This window comes from Myxocyprinus asiaticus, chromosome 10 (assembly GCF_019703515.2).
Source record: "Myxocyprinus asiaticus isolate MX2 ecotype Aquarium Trade chromosome 10, UBuf_Myxa_2, whole genome shotgun sequence".
Taxonomy (NCBI): Eukaryota; Metazoa; Chordata; class Actinopteri; order Cypriniformes; family Catostomidae; genus Myxocyprinus; species Myxocyprinus asiaticus.
In genome coordinates, this window is record NC_059353.1 from 10,512,782 (window position 1) to 10,534,625 (window position 21,844).

Sequence of the window (21,844 nt, forward strand, 5' to 3'; positions counted from 1 at the left end):
TGAGATTTATTAAGAGCAGAAACGGTTGTTAAAAACAACAGTAGTAAAATTGCACCCTCAACTGACAACTATTATGAACAACATGGCATAAAATTGCATTATGCCTCAATAATTCGCAGCAACTACAACACTACGGACACATTATTGTTTGCTGTTAACAGAGTCTATATTTGTGACAGAGACCGGTGAGATATCTCATGACACTTTTTTCATTAATATCTTTCAGGGAGTTGGAATATTTTTTTCATATCTTTCCATGAAAAAATGGCTTACAGCACTTTTAAGCTTCAATGTAGTTAGCTTTTTTAAAGTAACTTTTGTTAGTAGTTTTTTGTATTTTGTAAAGGTAATTTGACTATAGTTTAACTTCTTTAAATTATGAGTCTGCAAAAAACATTTCTTTTTTTCACAGAGTATGTTCGTCTTATTTTCCGGAAAAACATCTAAACATACTTAAACATACAAATTTTTTTTATTTTTTTTAAAATAATAATTACTTGAGAAGCAGATGATCTTGTTTTCAGAGAAATCTAACAAAATTTTGTGGGGTTTATGCTTGGAACAAGACACACCCTATGTTTCATACCCTATTGGCAAATAGTTGTGTTTCAATGATGTTTCAGTATGTACAGGAACAATACAATAAATGTTTTTTCCCTTTGAATCAAGTTTTTAATTTTACCCCATTGTTTTTTAAATCATACATTTTTTTTTTTTTTTAAGATTTCTCTGAAAACAAAATATATTGTCATTTTGCTTCTCGAGTAAATTTATCTTGTAAGAGTGTTTAGACATTTTTTTACTGGAAAATAAGACCAAAATACTCAGTAAGAAAGTTATTTTTGCAGTATAGCTTGTAGCTTTCCAAACACTTAATACAGTTCAGCATATAAGTAAATTCACATATTCCTTGCAGAATCTGCAAGATGTTTCTCTCTTTATTATTATTATTTTTTTTTTAACAAAAGGGGTCATAAAAATAACCTTCTATTATGTATTTATTATTATTATTTACCAACAGTACTGCCCTGGTGAAGCCATTTAAAACTTTAGTAGATATATTAGTACAGAAAAAAATAACAGCTGAATTTGCACAAATTATCAATTAAACGATTACATACCCATTGACAATTAACATGCACTTCTACCACAAAAACCTGTGAGCAGCCATTGATGCTCAAGGAGGCAACACACATATTAAATATAATAGTTCACCCAAAAATTAAAATTCTCTCATCAAAAGGCCCTTTCCCACTGGCAGTACTAAAGCCTGTTTTAGGTACTTTTCCCAATGACTACTTTATCTCGCCTTCGTACCTAAGAACTATAGTTCCTCAGAACCGTTTTAGGGGGATTTTTATCTCCTACTCCAGAGTAGGTACTTTTGGGGCGTATAGGGACAGTGGAAGTCTGTGGGAGGAGCTGCAGGCTGTGATTGGTCAAAAACCTATGACACAAAGCATTGAGAAAGGAGAGGAGTCCACAGCTGCCATTTATAAACAACTAGCTGCTAGCCTGATACTCAGAGGATTGCACTAATTTTACAATTCCCTTAACATAAATAAAATAAAACCAACAAAGTATCCAAAGAGGATCACCTGTTTCACATATATGTATGTGTGTGTGTGTGTGTGTGTGTGTGTGTGTGTGTGTGTTTGAGGGGTGAGCAGAGCTGCTATGTGATTTCATCGGGAGACATACTTTGAGTTTTCATCGCATTGTACTGTTTGTACTGTGTGACTGTATTTCTGGATTACTACATCAAATTTTTCCTGGGATGATGGATATAAATAATAAGATATTTATCGAGATTGAGTAATTAAACTATTGGACGCTAAACCATCATGAAATCAAGTTTATATGAGGGAAGTATTGTGTGCCTGTTACTGCATGGTTAACTTGCATCAAGACATATTTTTTAAGTCAATGAGTGAGTATTTGTCTAAAACTATTGAGTGGGTCATATTCAACCAGTTGTCTGCTTTTCTCTCACAGAACAACCTACTCGACAGACATCAGTCTTGCTTCAAAAAAGGTCACTCAACAGAGACTGCCCTCTTGTCAGTAGCTGCGACTGGTGAGAGCTAACTCCAAATCATCCGTCCTCATCCTCCTTGATTTGTCTGCTGCTTTTGACACAGTGAACCACAAGATTCTCCTGTCCACCCTCTCTAACCTGGGAATCACAGGAACTGCGCTTGGATGGGCAGAGTATACCTCATTGGTTGGGGTGTGACGATACACTTAGCTCACAAGACGAGACAATACATGATACTGGGTTCACGAGAACGAGACGAGACGATATTTTAACACTATATACACTACTGGTCAAATGTTTTGAAACACTTACTCATTCTTTATTATAATTTTTTTTCACATTTAGAATAATAGTAAAGTCATCAAAACGATGGAATAACATAAATGGAACTATGGGAATTATGTTGTGACTAAACAAAATCCAAAATAAATCAAAACTGTGTTATATTTTAGCATCTTCAAAGTAGTCACCCTTTGCCTAGAATTTGCAGACATGTACTCTTGACATTTTCTCAACCAACTTCTTGAGGTATCACCCTGAGATGCTTTTTAAACAGTATTGAAGGAGTTCCCATCTATGTTGGGCACTTATTTGCTGCTTTTCTTTATTATTTGGTCCAAGACATCAATTTCAAAATTTTTTTTTTTTTTTTAATAAAATTTTAGTTTTATAATGAAATAAATTAATATGGTGGCACAATTATATTTTTGTCTACAAAACTAATTTCAAACATTTAAGCATACGCCTTCAGATCAAACGATTTTTAAGATCATGAGAAACATTTCAGTTCACAATTCACAAAATGCAAAACAATGCCGGTGCATTTTGAAATGTTTTAACATCTTGTAATGAATGTCACTTCAGTTCTACTTTCTGAGTATGAATTATCATATGCAGTAAAAGACAGAACAATATGCAAGCACTGTAAAAGGTTTTGCCACAAACTCAGCTGACTGGCTTCTCTCCTGTATGATTTGTCATGAGTCTCTTCAGACCTGGTTGATTTTAGTTGAGAGCTGCGGTTGTTCTGTAGGTGTCTTTGCATAGTGCTTGTGTTAGCTGTGGTGTACGGCACTATTTTCTTTCAGTGCTTACATATTGGCTGTGTCTCGTTTGGAAGGCTGCGTCCTCCGGAGGTCGCATTTGTTGGCCGCATACCTCATCGAAAAAAAATGAAACGAGACAGCCTCGATGACGTATGCGGCCGATAAATGCAACCTCCGGAGGACGCAGCCTTCCAAACAAGACACAGCCTTTGTTCGTGTCTTGTCTGTCACTCTGTCACCGTTTATTGTTTCCACATGGTACCTAAAATGCTGCAACACAATTTTTTTAATTTTTTTATTTGCGCTCTACAACATCAGGAAAATCAGACCTTTCCTGTCTGAATATGCTCCATAGCTGCTGTTCCAAGATCTGGTCATTTCAAGACTGGACTACTGTAATGCTTTGTTGGCTGGCCTCCCAGCTAACACAATTAAGCCACTGCAGATGGTCCAGAATGCAGCAGCACGTCTGGTTTTAAATCGGCAAAAAAGGGCTCATGTCACCCCGCCCTTGATTTCACTTCACTGGCTACCTGTAGCTGCCCTCTTCAAATTCAAGGCTTTGACTCTGGCCTTCAGGACAGCCAATGGAACCACACCATTTTACTTCAGTTCACTTCTCCGGGTCTATGCTCCAACTCACTCTTTTCGGTCTATGAACGAGCGGCGCCTGGTGGTCCTATCACAAAGAGGCTCAAAGTCTGTCTCATGATCATTCACGTTCTCTGTTCCACTGTTATGGAATGAGCTTCCGCCTTCACACAATCTTTTGATACCATCTCAACATTCAAGAACCAGCTGAAAACACTAATTGAACTTACTATTATACTTAACTTGCACTTACTATACACAAAAAAATTAATAAAAATCCTTCTCTGTCTCTTTCTTCAATGCTAGCCTTGAGAGCTTGGCAGTACAACACTGTAGATGTTGTTGAACTTTGTATGACAAATTGCTTGCTATGTTTCTCATTTGTAAGTCACTTTGGATAAAAGTGTCTGCTAAATGACTAAATGTAAAATGTACATGTATTTCAGTACAATAATTTATGTTCATAAAAGCCTTTATTGTAAAAGACTGTGTCAATAAATAGGTTTATAATGCATTTTCAACATGTTGGCCACTGAGTTCAGCCTGTGCTGCATGGTAGTCTGACCGCCTCTCACTCCGGCTGCAGCAGCACGGAGCTCCACACAGACAGCTCTCATGCCTAGAGCTCCATTCATTCATTTTATGCTGCCTTTATGTGATTTTTGGAGGTTGAAATGTCTGGTCACCATTCACTTGCATTGTATGGACCTACAGAGCTGAGATATTCTTCTAAAAATCTTTATGTTCAGCAGAAGAAAGAAAGTCACACACATCTGGGATGGCATGAGGGTGAGTAAATGATGAAAGAATTTTCATTTTTGGGTGAACTATCCCTTTAAGAACCAAGAGTATGTAAATTAAGGTATTTTTTGGAATATATGTAAATATATGTTTTGCAGCTTCTTCAAGGCAGCACTAAATAAAAATAATGATCTTATTTTAGGATTTTATCACTCTTATTTCTTTAATGCTAAACATCTAACAGATTCTGCAAGGGGTATTTAATTTAATGAGCACAACTGTGCATGCCCTCTCTGTGAGCACCAGTGTTGTGTAACCATTAGAGTGAAGGCTGTGTGGTCTTCTCTGGGTTAGAGCAAATGAAGTGCCTGGCAAAGAGAAGAACTGCTCCCCCGAGTCCTTTCCAAAAGATCATCATCCAAAAACATGACAGAGAGTGTTGACATCCTTCACACTGCACAGCTGTCGCAGTGTCCACCTTTCCCATTGTTATCGTACCAGTTCAAACACAGCCTGGACAGCCTTGTGTTCAACTGCTTGGCTGATCCTGCACCTGCTTGCCCTCGTGTGTTTTAAAGCAAGGACTCAATCCTCCAAGCACATCTGCTATTCCAACCCCTCAGCACACAGCTCAAAATGTTTTATAGATCAAGTGGAGTTGGAATAATTACCAAGCAAGAGAGCCTCTTTCTCTGATCTCAAAGGACCCCGAATGACCGCCTTACTGGACTCAAGATGGCGCAGAGTATGGCTGCTGCGCCATCTTGCTCCAACACAACATGGTAGTGTTTTGTTTGTTTTGTTTACAATTCTTATGTTTTTTGTCTTGGATGTTGTCTGCCTTATTGTCTACGACAGACAAACACTTTTGGACATTGGTTCTGCAATTACACACTGTAAACCGGACTTCAAATTCCTCAATGCTGACCCGCTGTTTACAAACACACAAGCGGAGCCCTTTGTCTGTGCTGCACGGCTGCGGAAACGCAGGAGGAAAAGGGGAAACAGAGCCGGCGTTCTCATCAGAGTAAGACGCCGCGCAAATCGACCCCCGCTACCCAGTATTCTACTGGCAAATGTTCAGTCTCTGGATAACAAGCTCTGCGAGCTGAAAGCGCGGATCTCTTTCCACTGAGAGACGAGGGACTGCTGCATTATCTGCCTTACGGAAACTTGGATGTCTGCGGAGATTCCAGACTCAGCCATTGAACCCGCGGGGTTCTCCGTGCACTGAGCGGACAGAGCGAAAGACCTCTCAGGTAAAAGCAGAGGTGGTGGTGTATGTTTTATGATCAACAAATCCTGGTGTGATCAGAGGAACATACATTCTGTCAAGTCTTTCTGCTCTCCTGATTTGGAATTTCTCATGCTTCTGTGTCGACCATTCTGGCTACCGAGGGAAATCACAGCGATCATTATCACTGCTGTGTACATCCCTCCACAAGCCGACACAGACCGGGAACTCAAGTAACTGTATGGGATTATAAGCAAGCAGGAAACCGTGCACCCTGAGGCCGCGTTCATTGTGATCGGGGACTTTAATAAAGCCAGTTTCAAATCAGTTGCACCAAAATACCACCAGTACATTAGTTTCAACACACGAGGGGACCGGGTTTTGGACCATTGCTACTCTCCCTTCCGGGATGGCTACAAATCCCTCCCCCACCCACCATTTGGCAAATCGGACCACTCTTCCATTCTGCTTCTGCCCGCTTACAGGCAGAAACTGAAACAGGAAGCAGCCACCAATCAGACTCTACGCTACAAGACTGCTTTGATCACATGGACTGGGAGATGTTCTGGTCCGCCTCTGATGACGACATCGAGCTTTACGCTGATAGCGTAATATGTTTCATCAGGAAGTGCGTAGAGGACGTTGTTCCGACCAGAGCAACACGGATCTATCCGAACCAGAAGCCATGGATAAATAGCGATGTTCGCGCGGCACTTAATGTGCGGACCTCCGCTTTTAATTCTGGGAATGCGGAGGAGCATAAACAAGCCAGTTATGCCCTCCGAAAATCAGAACAGCAAAACGCCAGTACAGGATCAAGATTGAAGGACAGTTTAACACCACCAACTCTAGAAGCATGTGGCAGGGAATTAACATCATCACGGACTTTAAAGGGAATAAAAACTCCGCCATGAACACCGCTGCCTCTCTCCCGGATGAGCTAAATACTTTTTATGCTCGTTTTGAGGGAAATAACACCGCCCTCGCGGAGAGAGCTCTTGCGGCCGAAGCTACAGAGGTTAGTTCACTCTCCGTCTCTGTAGCGGATGTAACCCGATCCTTCCGACGGGTGAATATCCGCAAAGCCGCGGGGCCCAGACGGCATTCCGGGCCTCGTCATCAGAGCGTGCGCGTACCAGCTGGTTGGTGTTTTTATGGACATTTTCAACCTTTCCCTCTCTTTGTCTGTAGTCCCCACATGCTTTAAAACATCCACCATTGTGCCTGTTCCAAAGCAATCAAAAATCACTTGCTTAAATGACTGACGTCCTGTTGCTCTGACCCCCATCATCAGCAAATGCTTGGAGAGACTAATCAGAGATTACATCTGCTCTGTGCTGTCTCTCTCTCTAGACCCATTGCAGTTTGCTTACCGCAACAACCGCTCCACTGATGATGCCATTGCATCTACAATACACACTGCTCTCTCCCACCTGGAAAAAAAGAACACTTATGTGAGAATGTTGTTTGTAGACTACAGCTCAGCATTCAACACCATAGTGCCCTCCAAGCTAGATGAGAAACTCCAGGTGGTTAGAATAGGTAGCAACATCTCCTCATCACTGACCCTCAACACTGGAGCCCCACAGGGCTGTGTTCTCAGCCCACTCTTGTATTCCTTGTACACACATGACTGTGTGGCAACACATAGCTCCAATGCCATCATTAAGTTTGCTGATGACACGACGGTGGTAGGTCTGATCATTGACAATGATGAAACAGCCTACAGAGAGGAGGTGCACACTCTGACACACTGGTGTCAGGAGCACAACCTCTCCCTCAACGCCAGTAAGACAAAGGAGCTTGTGGTGGACTTCAGAAGAAAAGACAGAGAACACAGTCCCATCACCATCAATGGAGCACCAGTGGAGAGAGTCAGCAGCTTCAAGTTCCTGGGTGTCCACATCACTGAGGAACTCACATAGTCCATCCACACTGAAGTCGTTGTGAAGAAGGCTCATCAGCGCCTCTTCTTCCTGAGATGGCTGAGGAAGTTTGGAATGAACCGCCACATCCTCACACGGTTCTACACCTGCACTGTAGCAAGCATCCTGACTGGCTGCATCTCCGCCTGGTACAGCAATAGCACAGCCCACAACCGCAAAGCACTGCAAAGGGTGGTGCAAACTGCCAGACACATCATCGGAGGTGAGCTTCCCTCCCTCCAGGACATTTATACCAGGCGGTGTGTGAAAAAAGCTCGGAGGATCATCAGAGACTCCAGCCACCCGAGCCATGGGCTGTTCTCACTGCTACCATCAGGCAGGTGGTATCGCAGCATCAGGACCTGCACCAGCCGACTTCATGATAGCTTCTTCCCCCAAGCAATCAGACTTTTGAACTCTTGATCTCCCACGATCAAAATACATCAGCACTGCAATTTATTACTCGTACTCTTATATCTCAGACTGTCATAAATTATATTATTATTATATTATATTCTCTCTTAACAACCTACTATCAACCAACAGCCTGAATGTCAATACAGTACAATACAACCTACTGTACATTCTATATATACTATATATACTTTTTTTATTGAATAATGTGTATCTATATTGTGTGTATTGTATACTGTACAGTGTATGTTATTATTTGTATATTGTGTTGTGTGTAATTATGTGTATATTAGACTTTAAATTGTGTTGTGTTAATTTGATGTTATTGTAAATTGGTATATGTCTCATCACTGTCACGACTGCTATGTTGATCGGAACTGCACCCAAGAATTTCACACACCATTGCACTTGTGTATATAAATATAAATTGATTTGATTTGATTTGATTTTGGAGTTGGAATAATTACCAAGCAAGAGAGCCTCTTTCTCTGATCTCAAAGGACCCCGAATGACCGCCTCGTTATTCTTCTCTCGATGGTGGTAGAGTGCTGTGGTGCCATTGACACCCTGTACACATGCATACAAAGAGAAAACACAACATCAGGATGCAGCACTTTTCATGAATAGGGAACAAAATAGGGCCTGAAAATTTTTATTAAAAATCTGTGTGAAAGCACATTTAAAAAAAGAAAGGAAAGGAAGTGCTTTACCATCAGAAAACATTGATCATCAACTTCAGGAGGTCAAGCTAAATATTATATGAGCCGGTTTATTTTCAATAAATTTTTTATCAGGTTTGCAAATTTTGGCAACCGTTACCAAGATTTTCCATACAGTTTAAGAATGATATTTAAAATGATAGCATCCACTTGAGAGAGCATTTTCGAAAAGCAAAGTATTTGCTGTCAGAAATGCTCTCCCGTTGGTGGCCCAACGTTTTGGCCTTTTGTCCATACTGAGACGGTGTTTCTGACAGCGAAAATGGAGCTTTTCGAAAACGCTCTCCCAAGTGGATACATATGAAAACGCTATCTTTGCATTGTAGTGTGTACATGGAAAACAGACATAAAAAAACAAAAAACAAAAACATGACATATATGTTGTCATGTGACGCAGTCATGTGATCCATTTACCCAAAACGAGATGGCAGCACATGTTGTAGCGGCATTGTTGTGCCTGATATTTACTTTGATAGCATTGTAAAAGATAAATGTTACTTTGTATTAGTGTGGATGTGGCCTAAAACTAGCTACTTTTCATGCTAGGTTAATTTTATTTTAGATAATAGTTTATATAAAATATGTTAAAGATCTTAAAAAAACAAAACAAAGGATTTGTGGCTATATTCATGGAAAGTGTAATCATGTCATGCAGTATAATCTCCACAATGGAGATAAACGAGTGATGAGATCATATAAACTGGTCTTTGAGCAGGTCATGCTGCTAATCTTTACTCAAAATGCACCGCTGTCTGGTGTGTTCAGAGAAATCAATGCCTATTGACATTTAACAGCCTCTCCTTCTAAGATGCTGCTCAAGATGGCAGGCCATAAGTCACATAGAGGCTGAATCAAAGCATGCTTCATAGCAAATGTCCTTGCTTACACATTGTGCACTGTCAGATACCCTCGGGGATGACCTTAAATGGACACAGTCAGAAGTTTATATACACCTTAGCCAAATACATTTAAACTCAGTTTTTCACAATTCCTGACATTTAATCGTAGAAAACATTCCCTGTCTTAGGTCAGTTAGGATCACTAATTTATTTTAAGAATGTGCATTGTCAGAATAATAGTAGAGAGAATGATTTATTTCAGTTTTCATTTATTTGATCACATTTCTAGTGGGTCAGAAGTTTACATACACTTTGCTAGTATTTGGTAGCATTGCCTTAAAATTGTTTAACTTGGGTCAAATATTTTGGGTAACTTTCCACAAGCTTCTCATAATAAGTTGCTGGAATTTTGGCCCATTCCTCCAGACAGAACTGGTGTAACTGAGTCAGGTTTGTAGGCCTCCTTGCTCATGCACACACATTTTCAGTTCTGCCCACAAATTTTCTATTGGATTGAGGTCAGGGCTTTGTGATGGCCACTCCAATACCTTGACTTTGTTGACTTTGGAGGTATGCTTGGGGTCATTGTCCATTTGGAAGACCTATTTGCGACCAAGCTTTAACTTCCTGGCTGATGTCTTGAGATGTTGTTTCAATATATCCACATAATTTTAATAAATCTATTTTGTGAAGTGCACCAGTCCCTCCTGCAGCAAAGCACCTCCACAATATGATGCTGCCATCCTCATGCTTCACGGTTGGGATGGTTTTCTTCGGCTTGCAAGTCTCACCCTTTTTCCAAACATAACAATGGTCATTAAGGCCAAACAGTTCAATTTTTGTTTTATTAGACCAGAGGACATTCCTCCAAAAAGTACGATCTTTGTCCCCATGTGCACTTGCAAACTGTAGTCTGGCTTTTTTATGGCAGTTTTGGAGCAGTGGCTTCTTCCTTCCTGAGCAGCCTTTCAGGTTATGACGATATATGACTTGTTTTAATGTGGATATAGATACTTGACTACCTGTTTCCTCCAGCATCTTCACAAGGTCCTTTGCTGTTGTTCTGGGATTGATTTGCACTTTTCGCACAAAAATATGTTCATCTCTAGGAGACAGAATGCATCTCCTTCCTGAGTGTATGATGGCTGCATAGTCCCATGGTGTTTATACTTGCGTACTATTGTTTGTACAGATGAACGTGGTACCTTCAGACATTTGGAAATTGCTCCAAAGGATGAATCACAATTCAGCATAGTAGGATTTTTTTATTGAATCGGCCACGACCCAACAGGATGTTCAATTGGAATTGGCCATACAGCAGCACAAAATGTACACTATATTGTTCATATATAACTTCATAAAAATAAGTATTTGCATCAATCTTTAGGGCCAATTCAAGCATTTTGTGAAATTAATGCTCTTTTACCATGGTCCATAAGATAAAATTTAATGTATTAAATGTAAAGAAATATTTATAAATTATATAAAAAATGTATATACTGTAAGTTGCCATTCAAACATTTATTTTTAATATAATTTAATGTTTCTGGAAATATATTGTGTGTACGATAACATATTATATGGGTATCTCAGGCCTAATACGTTTGCATTTAAAAACTGCGTTTTCCGTTTCCTAATGTCTTGGTTTAACAAAGAATGCTGTTCTAGAGAGCTAGAACAGAAAACGCTGTTCCAGTGTGGATGAGTGGTTACTTATTTGTGTAGACATGGGCTAATACTGAAAAATGAAATGAATTACTATATTAACAACTACACTTACAGCAGTTATATGAATTTCATTCCATTGTAATTCTAGTTCCCTATCTGTCACTCACTCGACGTTGTGTCGATGTAGTGACACTAGGGGTCACTCGTGGGAGCCCCAAACACCTCTGCTTTTTGAAAAAAGGCCAATGGGAATTGGCGAGTGGAATTTGCATGCCACTCCCAAGGACATACGGATATAAAAGGAGCTGGTATGCAACCACTCATTCAGATTTTCTCTTCGGAGCCGAGCAGTTGTGTTCAGCGAGCTGAATTACTCTGCCGATCCATTCACCTCGAAAAGCTGTTGGATTTATGGTGCATTACAGTGGCTTCTCCCCCTCTTGCACTGGTGAAGTGCAGAGAACGCCCCTGGGCGCTTCAGCAGCTAAAAGAGTATATTCTTCCTACTGAAAGTGTATATTTTCCCTTCTAAAAGAGTGGCATTAACGGAGAGTGTCTTTTTAAAGATGACTCTCCATTTGTGTGTATTTCCTGGTTGCGGTCGTTACCTCTCCGATTCCGATGGCCACGATCGCGGTCATATGTGCTTGGGCGCTGCCCATGCAGAGACAGCGTTCGTGGACGGGTCATGTTCTCACTGCGAGAGCGTGACCATGGCAACGTTGCTGTCACGTTTTTTCCTTCGTTATAGGGAAAGACCACCCCAGCGGCTCCCCGTCTCGGTCCTTCTACCTACGGGTTTAAGGCCGCGTCGTTTAGCACTGGGGCCGATTTGGGGACCCCAATGGGAGCCACTCCACATCGACACAACGTCTCGTTCCCTCCATCAGATAATTAAATCTGAATTAAAATTATGTATCCTGTTTTAAAAGGAATTCTCAAATCCTTTCTGAATGATGAACAACCTGATGGGGGGCTGCTTACCCTCTCTGCTTTAGCTCAACACTGCTTTTGTGCGGTTCTTTTGCCCACTGGGAGTCTTTATACCCATGCAGAAAAACAGGCCATGCTCTCTCTTGCACATACAGATCAGTAGACTAAAATTAACTTCTGCCACATAACTCATGGTGTGAAGAGAAATGAAGGATGATGCAATGTTAGTGATTCACATGCCTCTTATGAAGTGTGCTGGTATTTTAGACAAATCTTACTAATAAACAAACTTAACATCAGCGTGACTTACCTTTTCATGGCTGTCAGGGCTGTGGTTTGTAAAATCAATGGACTCCATGTCATTCAAAAGCTGCCAAGAAAGAATATTTACGTTTACTTTAAATTTAAATTAAGTTGTATTTAGATTCAGCAATGTTTTTTGTTAGTTTCATGGCTTTTTTGGTTTATTTTTATATATTTTAGGTTTTAAGTAATTATAGTTAAGACATTGTTGAGGAATCAACAGAAATTTACATCCAAATTAATTACAACTTGAACTTAACATTGGCAAAACCTGCTAGAGGATCTTTTAATAGACCTAAAAAGCAAGAGAAATCAGTTGAATATACAGAAATCTAATCAGTTGACCTTACTTTCAAGGCAAACGGTTTGCGTACTTATTTGGCTTGAGGTTAATTAATATGTGCGCAGTTATACAGGTTGTTTTGCCGGTATTTATCTAACACTACTTGTTAGCTCATTATCAAACAGTTGTAAAGTTATTACATGGATGCTTTGTGGAGAGATATTTTGTCCATTTATAATGCTGTGTCTGTGAAGAGCAGCTCTCTGTCAATATCTTTAAATACACAAGCCATGTTGATAAATGATAGCAACAGAAGAGAAAACAACTCATTAAGAAGTACAATCATTTTGTATTGTGAGTAACATCTTATTTATAGCTCTAACATACACAATGCATCTCAGCCATGGTGACCACTATTTAAATTCTAAAAATTATAGTTATTGAACCTAACATCTTAATTTTATCTTGTAATTCATTAAAATATTGAAATTACACATTTTAATCAGTATATTGAATTATCCTGTGAATGTTTGGTAGGGATTCTCGAGGAGTCATACATGCATCTGACATAGTTATTCAGTTCAAACGCAGTAAACGGTCCTGTGCTTTCGTTGCTACAAGCATTTTTCTGCCACCCTGAACTCTTTTCTCTAACCGCGATACCATCATCTTTCCCCGCATTAATGTTATTAATACATTAGTGTTGCTGAGTGCCAGTGCAGTGACACGATCAGAGATGTAGTAATGAACATACTGTAGTACAGAGCAGAGACAACATAGCGAGTTTCAGTAGAGAACTGAGCTGAGAAAGAAAATGAGGGAACAGTGAAACTATTTCAAGCATTGGGCATCTCCAGCATAAAAGCTCAGCTGAATCAGGTAAACAATATTTGTGATGTTTGTGGTCATCAGGTAAACATGTGATGCTCTGTCATTTCGTAAGAAAACCCCAAGAGAAAGAAGTTTGATAAAGATACCATAAATCTGTGATTTAAGATCTATGATTATTAGCTGGATTAATGTTGTAATTGAGTTTAGGGGGCCCCCGAGAGCTCTAACTCAATTTGAACACTGAATTTAATTGTAGCACATCTTATACAGTATAAGAGAAATCATGACTGGAATCTCAGTTACCCAAATGGCACATTGGATTTCCTCAGTACTTCTTAGTGCACATAAATCTGCACTTATGTAAAATAGAACTGATTAAAGAATAATGGTTTAAATTTAACAAGCTCCAGGTTCACCAGAGGAAACACTAATCACCCTAATGGTGACTTCTATCAACTATCAACCTGCTACAACAAAACAACAATAGTCATACTATTTTTAAATAACAATTATTATTTTTCTACATAAGTTCCCTTGTTGTGACCAAACACATCATTTATTCAAGCGCAAGGGCTTATGGGTATTCCACCCAGCCACAATTTTGTACTTGATAATTTTGAGTCAGTAGTACTTGAAGCCAAAGTTTAAAGAAGTATACTGTATATTTGAGTTATTTTTCCAAAATGTGACATTTCAAGTACTGTTTAATTAGGACCATTTAAATGTTTTTATTAATGACGAGTTTAGGATTTAGAGATTAACCGTAATTTAAGTAAAACTAGTAAGAAAAGTTAAAACTTAAGCTTAAATTGATTAAAAAAATGTTTTTACAATTTGAGATAACTATTAGTATTTACAGTCTGTCATATTTACTCTGATATGCTATATATGCTATATAATCATATCTATGCTTGCAGTGTAGACAGCTTCATTGATAATAATGAGTTATTTCATTTAGTCGTGTCACATCGCACAGCTTGCTTGCAGTTGAGATAAGTGACTGCAACTTTGAAAACAGCTATTTTTGTAAATGTTTTATTTCAGTTATTTTTAAATGAATAGTTCCATTTGATGCTGTTACCTCTAGGAAAACTCTGTATGACCTCAAGTTAACCTGGCACACCGAGTAAATACACAATTTTTCATGGATGCTTGTGAGAAATGGGGGTTTTGACAACCATGTTGAATTTTGATCTTTGTTTCCATACATTAAACCCAGGGGGTCTCTTGAAAGTCAAAGCAGTTTCATATTTATGATATATGTAAAGAGGACCACTCTGATTCTAAAAATGCACACTTCATTCATCTTCATATGGGCTCTACAGGACCACCACAGCTATTGACATTCCCATTAACTCAGTCAAATAACATTCGTGCAAACCAATGTCTGCTGTTAGGAAAATTGAGTAAACAAGGCTGGTCATTATTCTCTGTACTTGGACAAACCACTGTACTGGCACAAATGATAAGGTATCATGTTGCGCTGTTCAGAAACAGAGGAGAACCTATCATCTGTATCCATATTTAATTGGAGACGAATGGAAACGATGCTGTGTGTTGGTGATTGAATAATACCCCAAAATTTAAATTCCATCATTATGTACTCACCCTCACATGTATGCTTTTATTATTTCAGTAAAACACTAAAAGAGCATTTTTGAAGAATCTTTACATGCAGTAGCTCTTTTGCAAACAATGACATTTCATAGTGACAGTGTGCTGTCAAGCTCCAAAAAGGACAAAATAAAGTAACAAAGTGTAAAGTAACAAAGTACAAATACTTAGTTACTGTAATTAGCTTTTTTCAAAATTTGTACTTTGAGTATTTAAATTTGTTGCAACTTTTACTTTTACTGCGCAAAATTTTTTAGCCAAACAAATACTTTTCATCTGATACAGAGCCTCTCGTTACTCATTACCCAAATGAAAGGTTTGTTTCATAATTTGCGAAAAGAGCGCAGTGTTTTTGATTGACAGCTGCCAGCGTGAGCTTAGACACTCAGCGTACGCGCTCATGCAGTCTGTGTCAGACCATCGAGGCGCGCTGAACTAAATGTGCTTCCAAACACACAGACAAGATGCAATTGACCCTAGCAGTGTACAAACCTGATGGTCTAAATGTATTCATCGCTTTATATAAGCCACAGAATACAAGGAACACAGAAACCTTGGAGGACTATTGTAAGATGCTGTGGAATAATTCCAGTAGGTGTTTTTGCTGTCGTGTGCTTTTGGTTCTTTGTACAGGACTGGTAGCACAGAGTAGTATTGACTCAATTTGATACCTGCGCGCCATTTGTCGGCTGCTTTGAAACTCTCACAAGTGTGCGTATGTCTGGGTGTGCTGTAGAGTGCGCTCATGTCGAGTTGCCACCTATCTATTTTCCCGGAATCGTCCCGGTTTTTGGCCGTTCCATTTGCAAAATGTCCCAGAATTTGAACATTTTCCTGATGCTTTCACCCATATGAGCACTCTATTCAAGAAGAAGACACTGATCAAACGTGTTCTCCCAAACAGCTCTTTCATATGAATCTTTAGAAGGTCTGATTCATTTTAGTGCATCGGTTCGTTTGGACGATTCATGTATATGAAGCTCTCCTAAACTGTCCTCTCCCTCTCATATGGGGAAGTTGATTCATTTTAGCAAATCGGTTTGTTCTGAGGATTCATGTAAATGAACCGTATTAAAGGACGATTCATTTGAGTTTCACGCAGAATACCCTATGCATAATTTCACTTCTTATTTGTGGCTGAATATTAAGCTAAATGCTGCTGTTCACCACTGTTTTCAATTTATTTACATTAATGTGTTTACATTTATTTATACTGGTGTATCTGTTCAAATGCTGTTTAATACTGATAATTTTATTTTGTAAAAAAGGTAACACTTAGTGTAATTAGGCCCTTTTGTTAATAGCAGTGTTAATTTTTTCACAGTTTTTTGTTTTAATCATAGTTTTAATCTTTTGACGAAAATGTCCTTTAAAATTAGTCAATATTTCGTCACCTCATATTCATTAGTTTTAGTCAGTTTTAGTCTGACGAAAATGACATATCATTTTAGTCAACAAAAATAAAATCTTTTAGTTGACGACGATGTGCAAAATGGATGCCTTCATGGAGGGGGAATATTTTTACAGATTAAAACCTTCAGTTTCCCTCTGCTACTCACACAGTGCAATCGTATGGTTTGGAATATTATTATAGTCCATTTAAAAAAAGAAATGATCATGACTGTACTTTATCTGCATGTTACATCTTTTCTATTGTTGAAAACTGGTTAGGTTTATGCATAAATGTGCGGTTGGGTGCTAAAAAATATCTATAAATAATTTAATGTATATCAAATTATGAATATCAAAGTGTCTCTTTCATGTTTTATATTGTTGATTATCGGTTAGGTTTAGAAATGGTGCTGGGTTATGGGATCTAAAATATTATATATGATTGTATAATGTAATATCACACTAATATATATATATATACACTATATTGCCAAAAGTATTCGCTCATCTGCCTTTAGACGCATATGAACTTAATTGACATCCCATTCTTAATCCATAGGGTTTAATATGACGTTGGCCCACCATTTGCGGCTATAACAGCTTCAACTCTTCTGGGAAGGCTTTCCACAAGGTTTAGGAGTGTGTTTATGGGAATTTGTGGTCATTCTTCCAGAAGCGCATTTGTGAGGTCAGACACTGATGTTGGACGAGAAGGCCTGGCTCGTAGTCTTCACTCTAATTCATCCCAAAGGTGCTCTATCGGGTTGAGGTCAGGACTCTGTGTAGGCCAGTCAAGTTCTTCCACACTAAACTTGCTCATCCATGTCTTTATGGACCTTGCTTTGTGCACTGGTGCGCAGTCATGTTGGAATAGGATGGGGCCATCCCCAAACTGTTCCCACAAAGTTGGGAGCTTGGAATTGTCCAAAATCTCTTGGTATACTGAAGCATTCAGAGTTCCTTTCACTGGAACTAAGGGGCCAAGCCCAGCTCCTGAAAAACAACCCTACACCATAATCCCCCCTCCACCAAACTTCACAGTTGGCACAATGCAGTCAGACAAGTACCGTTCTCCTGGCAACCGCCAAACCCAGACTCATCCATCAGATTGCCAGATGGAGAAGCGTGATTCGTCACTCCAGAGAATGTGTCTCCACTGCTCTAGAGTCCAGTGGCGGCGTGCTTTACACCACTGCATCCGACGCTTTGCATTGCACTTGGTGATGTATGGCTTGGATGCAGCTGCTCGGCCATGGAAACCCATTCCATGAAGCTCTCTACGCACTGTTCTTGAGCTAATCTGAAGGCCACATGAACTTTGGAGGTCTGTAGTGATTGACTCTGCAGAAAGTTGGCGACCTCTGCGCCTCAGCATCCGCTGACCCCGCTCTGTCATTTTACGTGGCCTACCACTTCGTGGCTGAGTTGCTGTCATTCCCAATCGCTTCCACTTTGTTATAATACCACTGACAGTTGACTGTGGAATATTTAGTAGCGAGGAAATTTCACGACTGGACTTGTTGCACAGGTGGCATCCTATCACAGTACCACGCTGGAATTCACTGAGCTCCTGAGAGCGGCCCATTCTTTCACAAATATTTGTAGAAGCAGTCTGCATGCCTAGGTGCTTCATTTTATACACCTGTGGCCATGGAAGTGATTGGAACACCTGAATTCAATTATTTGGATGGGTGAGCGAATACTTTTGGCAATATAGTGTATATAAGTATGATAAAACATTGAGGTTAAGCACACAAAATAATATTAAAAGACTGATAATTGACGACAGTGATTTCTCGTTGAAAACAATTGGGTTTTCTCATCACGTCAATGGGAGGACACCAGGGGCACCTTTGGCATCATCATGCAGACGCGGACGGCTTCTGCACAAGCATCAAAATTGGATGCTAAGGGAATGAGAACCAGTTGAAATATGTTTTATTTATACGTACATAATAAGATTACTGATATTATTGTTTGAATTAATTATATTCTATTCATGTTCTTTCCATGAACTATAGCTTATTTTCTGAAAAAAAATGCCCAGTCCTTAACCACCTGCGACTTTCTTTCTTTATTTGTATAGGGACAGTACAAGAACACAATTTCAGCAAAAAAAAAAAAAGATGCATTGTACATAGAAGTACATTAAAGCACATGCTAATTTGCATCTCAGGTCCCTAGATAGGTTTTTTCCCCAAGAAAAAATAATATAAATTAAATAAATAAATAAAACTAAACAAAAGTAAAACAAGCATTTGAAAATTTAAGAGAAAATATGAGTTAATATTTATTGTATCCAATATTACCTATATAAGACTGAATTATATGGCTTTAAAAATAACAACGTGCATGGGTCGGATTTGAATTTGTAGTACTTTTACTTTTTGATACTTAAGTATTTTTAAAACCATGTACTTTTTACTTTTTCTTAAGTAGTAATTTAATGGATTACTTTTACTTAGATAATACGTTTGTGTGGTATCTGTACTTTTACTGAAGTATGGGAATAGAATACTTTTTCCACCACTGAAAATAACATAAAACAAACACCATAAAGGTAGTCCATGCAACTCATGGGCTATATTCTAAGTTTTGTGAGGGACAAATGTTAGTTGTTATTCACTGATAATCTTCCCCTCTGTCAATGTGTCTAAATCGAATTCATTTTCAGATGCAAAAATCACATCAGATTTGACGTCTTTGATCCCAAATGTCACTGGTTCCCACATAGGTCATAACTGAACTGTCATTGTATGTTAAACAGCTTCTTAATAATTCTTCTTTGATGGGCTACTTAAAAAATAACAGCGAATGTTTCTGGAATGACATGAGAGTGAGTAAATAATGATAGAATGTTTTATTTTTGGTGAACTACTCCTTTAAGGTCTATTAGGTCTAATTTTCACAACTCATGCTTTCTAGAGTTTCACTGGAAATTGTTTAAAAACAGAAAGTTATTTTGAATGTTTTTTCAGCTGAATGATCGACACTCAGCAAAACCTATTGAACGGATCCTACTTCTATCACTCATAGCCTCATCTTCATTTACATCAAATTAAAAACAGCATCTACCCTGACTAAGGTCTGTTAGAGCTCTGAATGAATGGACTGTCCAAAAATACATGTTGTCTGCATGTACAGGTGTTGTGTTGCATCTATAAGCTTTTCATCTACTGTATAGACTCTGTGTGTTTTTGTATGTGTAATGTAGAAATGAAGAAGAACCCAGCTCTCAAGTGTCCTTGTGCAGCCTTGTACTTCTCCTGCAGTGCAACAAATCATATTCATTTTTCATATTCTTTTCCTGACAGATTTCAGGAAAAACTGTCCTGTCTCTTTAGGTGTGATGATGTTAATGTGTCTCTGTTTGCGTGCGCGCGCGTGTGTGTGTGCTCTTGCTGCCATGTTGAGTTGTGTTTTTCGCTGCATGCACAGGGGGAGTGAGGACAGAAAGTGACCCCAGGCTGCAGAGCTTCCCCCACAGTAACACATGAGGAGGCAGAGACTGCCAAAATGCAGTATATCTCAAGTGAACAGTTCTCTTCTGCTCCTTTTCAAACTACCCCACAAGTTTTTGGGGAGTAACTAACTACAAGGAGCAATGAATAGTGGTAAAAAAAAATACTATATCTCTGTTTTCTGTCAAATTGTATCCCATGTGCATCTGACTAATCACAGCCAAACTAACTAATCAGAGATCTAGAATATTCACTCTCTCTCTCATTTGTAGCATTGGGAAGCCTGATATAGTGAATCGTTCATTTATACAGTTTATTTTAATGAGCTGGTTAAAAAAATTCTCTGATTCAATTCCCTACATAGAAACATAGATGTACAGCATTTTACGTCTTCTTTTTAGTAGTGATATATATAAAAAAAAAAGATAAAATTTATTACAACAATAAAATATACGGTATATATTAGGGGTGTAACTGTTCTTATCAGGGGCGGACTGGGAAGAGAAATCGGCCCTGGATTTTACATAGAAACTGTCCCAAAAGTTGCTGGGGTGGGGGGGGTGGGGGGTGTCACTGTCCTTTTCTGCATATCGCTGCCCCCTTCGGCATATCAGTTTTGTGGCCAGTTCTGCATAACGCGGCGGCCCATTTCAGTTTATCACTGCCCATACGGCCCCGTTTCGCGTCCGGCCCATCGGGAAAAGTCCCAGTTCTCCTGATGGCCAGTCCGCCCCCAGTTCTCTGTAAAAAACCAAACCGTATGGTTCGCCACTCACGGTTCGGTAAGCACTGGCACCACGGTTTACCTCAAGTTTATTGACGCATCTGGAGCACTAGGTTTTGTGAAGAAAATAAAGCGTCAAATAGACACGTACAGTAACAACCTCCACTAATGCACCTGTAGATGGATACACTCCGCCTGTGTTTCACATGGGTCAACTTGATGACATCACAGATCTGCACGCGTTGTGTGTGGTTGAAAATGACAAGAGGAGAAAAGGAGCCGCTGATAGAGAAGCCCCATGCGTTATTCAGTTCCCTATCTGTCACTCACTCGACGTTGTGTCGATGTAGTGACACTAGGGGTCAATCTTGGGAGCCCGAGACACCTCTGGTCTTTGATAAAAGGCCAATGAAAATTGGCGAGTGGTATTTGCATGCCACTCCCCCAGACATACGGGTATAAAAGGAGCTGATATGCAACCACTCATTCAGATTTTCTCTTCAGTGCCGAACGGTCACGCTCACTGAGCTGAATACTACTGTTCATTCACCTCTGCTGGATCTGACGGTGCATTTCAGTGGCTTCTCCCCCCTCTGCACTGGTGCATTGCAGAGAATGCCCCTGGGCGCTTCGGCAGAAATAAAAGAGTATATTTCTCTAAAAGAGTATATTTCTCTAAAAGAGTGGCACACACGGAACGTCTTTTTAAAGACGCGTCTTTTTAAAGATGCTTTTCCAATTGTGTGTTATTCCTGGTTGCACTCGTTATCTCTCGCCTTCTGATGGTCACGATCACTGTCTTTCGTGTCTGGGCACTGCTCACGCGGAGACAGCGTTCGTGGATGGTCATGTTCTCATTGCGAGAATATGTCCATGGCAACGTTACGGTCGCGGCTCGCCTCCGTAAGAAAGCAAGCCACCCCAGAGGCTCCCGCCTCGGTCATTTTACCCACAGGTATGAGGCCAGCGCGGCTAGCACTGGGGGCAATTTGGGGACCCCAATGGGACCGTCTCCACCGGGTATCCCCCCGCAGACCTCCCATTCGCCAGCACACTCGTTTGACCCGATCGGGCTTCCGGATGAGTCT

General features: G+C 39.6%; 1 protein-coding gene across 1 annotated transcript in view; it reads right to left on the bottom strand.

Moving 5' to 3' along the window:
- The window catches only part of enox1 (ecto-NOX disulfide-thiol exchanger 1), a 154,701-nt gene that overhangs the window by 4,921 nt on the left and 127,936 nt on the right, over positions 1-21,844 (bottom strand). Inside the window, exons 12-13 of the mRNA XM_051708513.1 lie at positions 12,459-12,518; positions 8,457-8,556 (exon numbers count right to left, since the gene is read on the bottom strand). Coding sequence (XP_051564473.1) covers positions 8,457-8,556; positions 12,459-12,518 — 160 coding nt within the window. The remainder of the gene's footprint in view (positions 1-8,456; positions 8,557-12,458; positions 12,519-21,844) is intronic.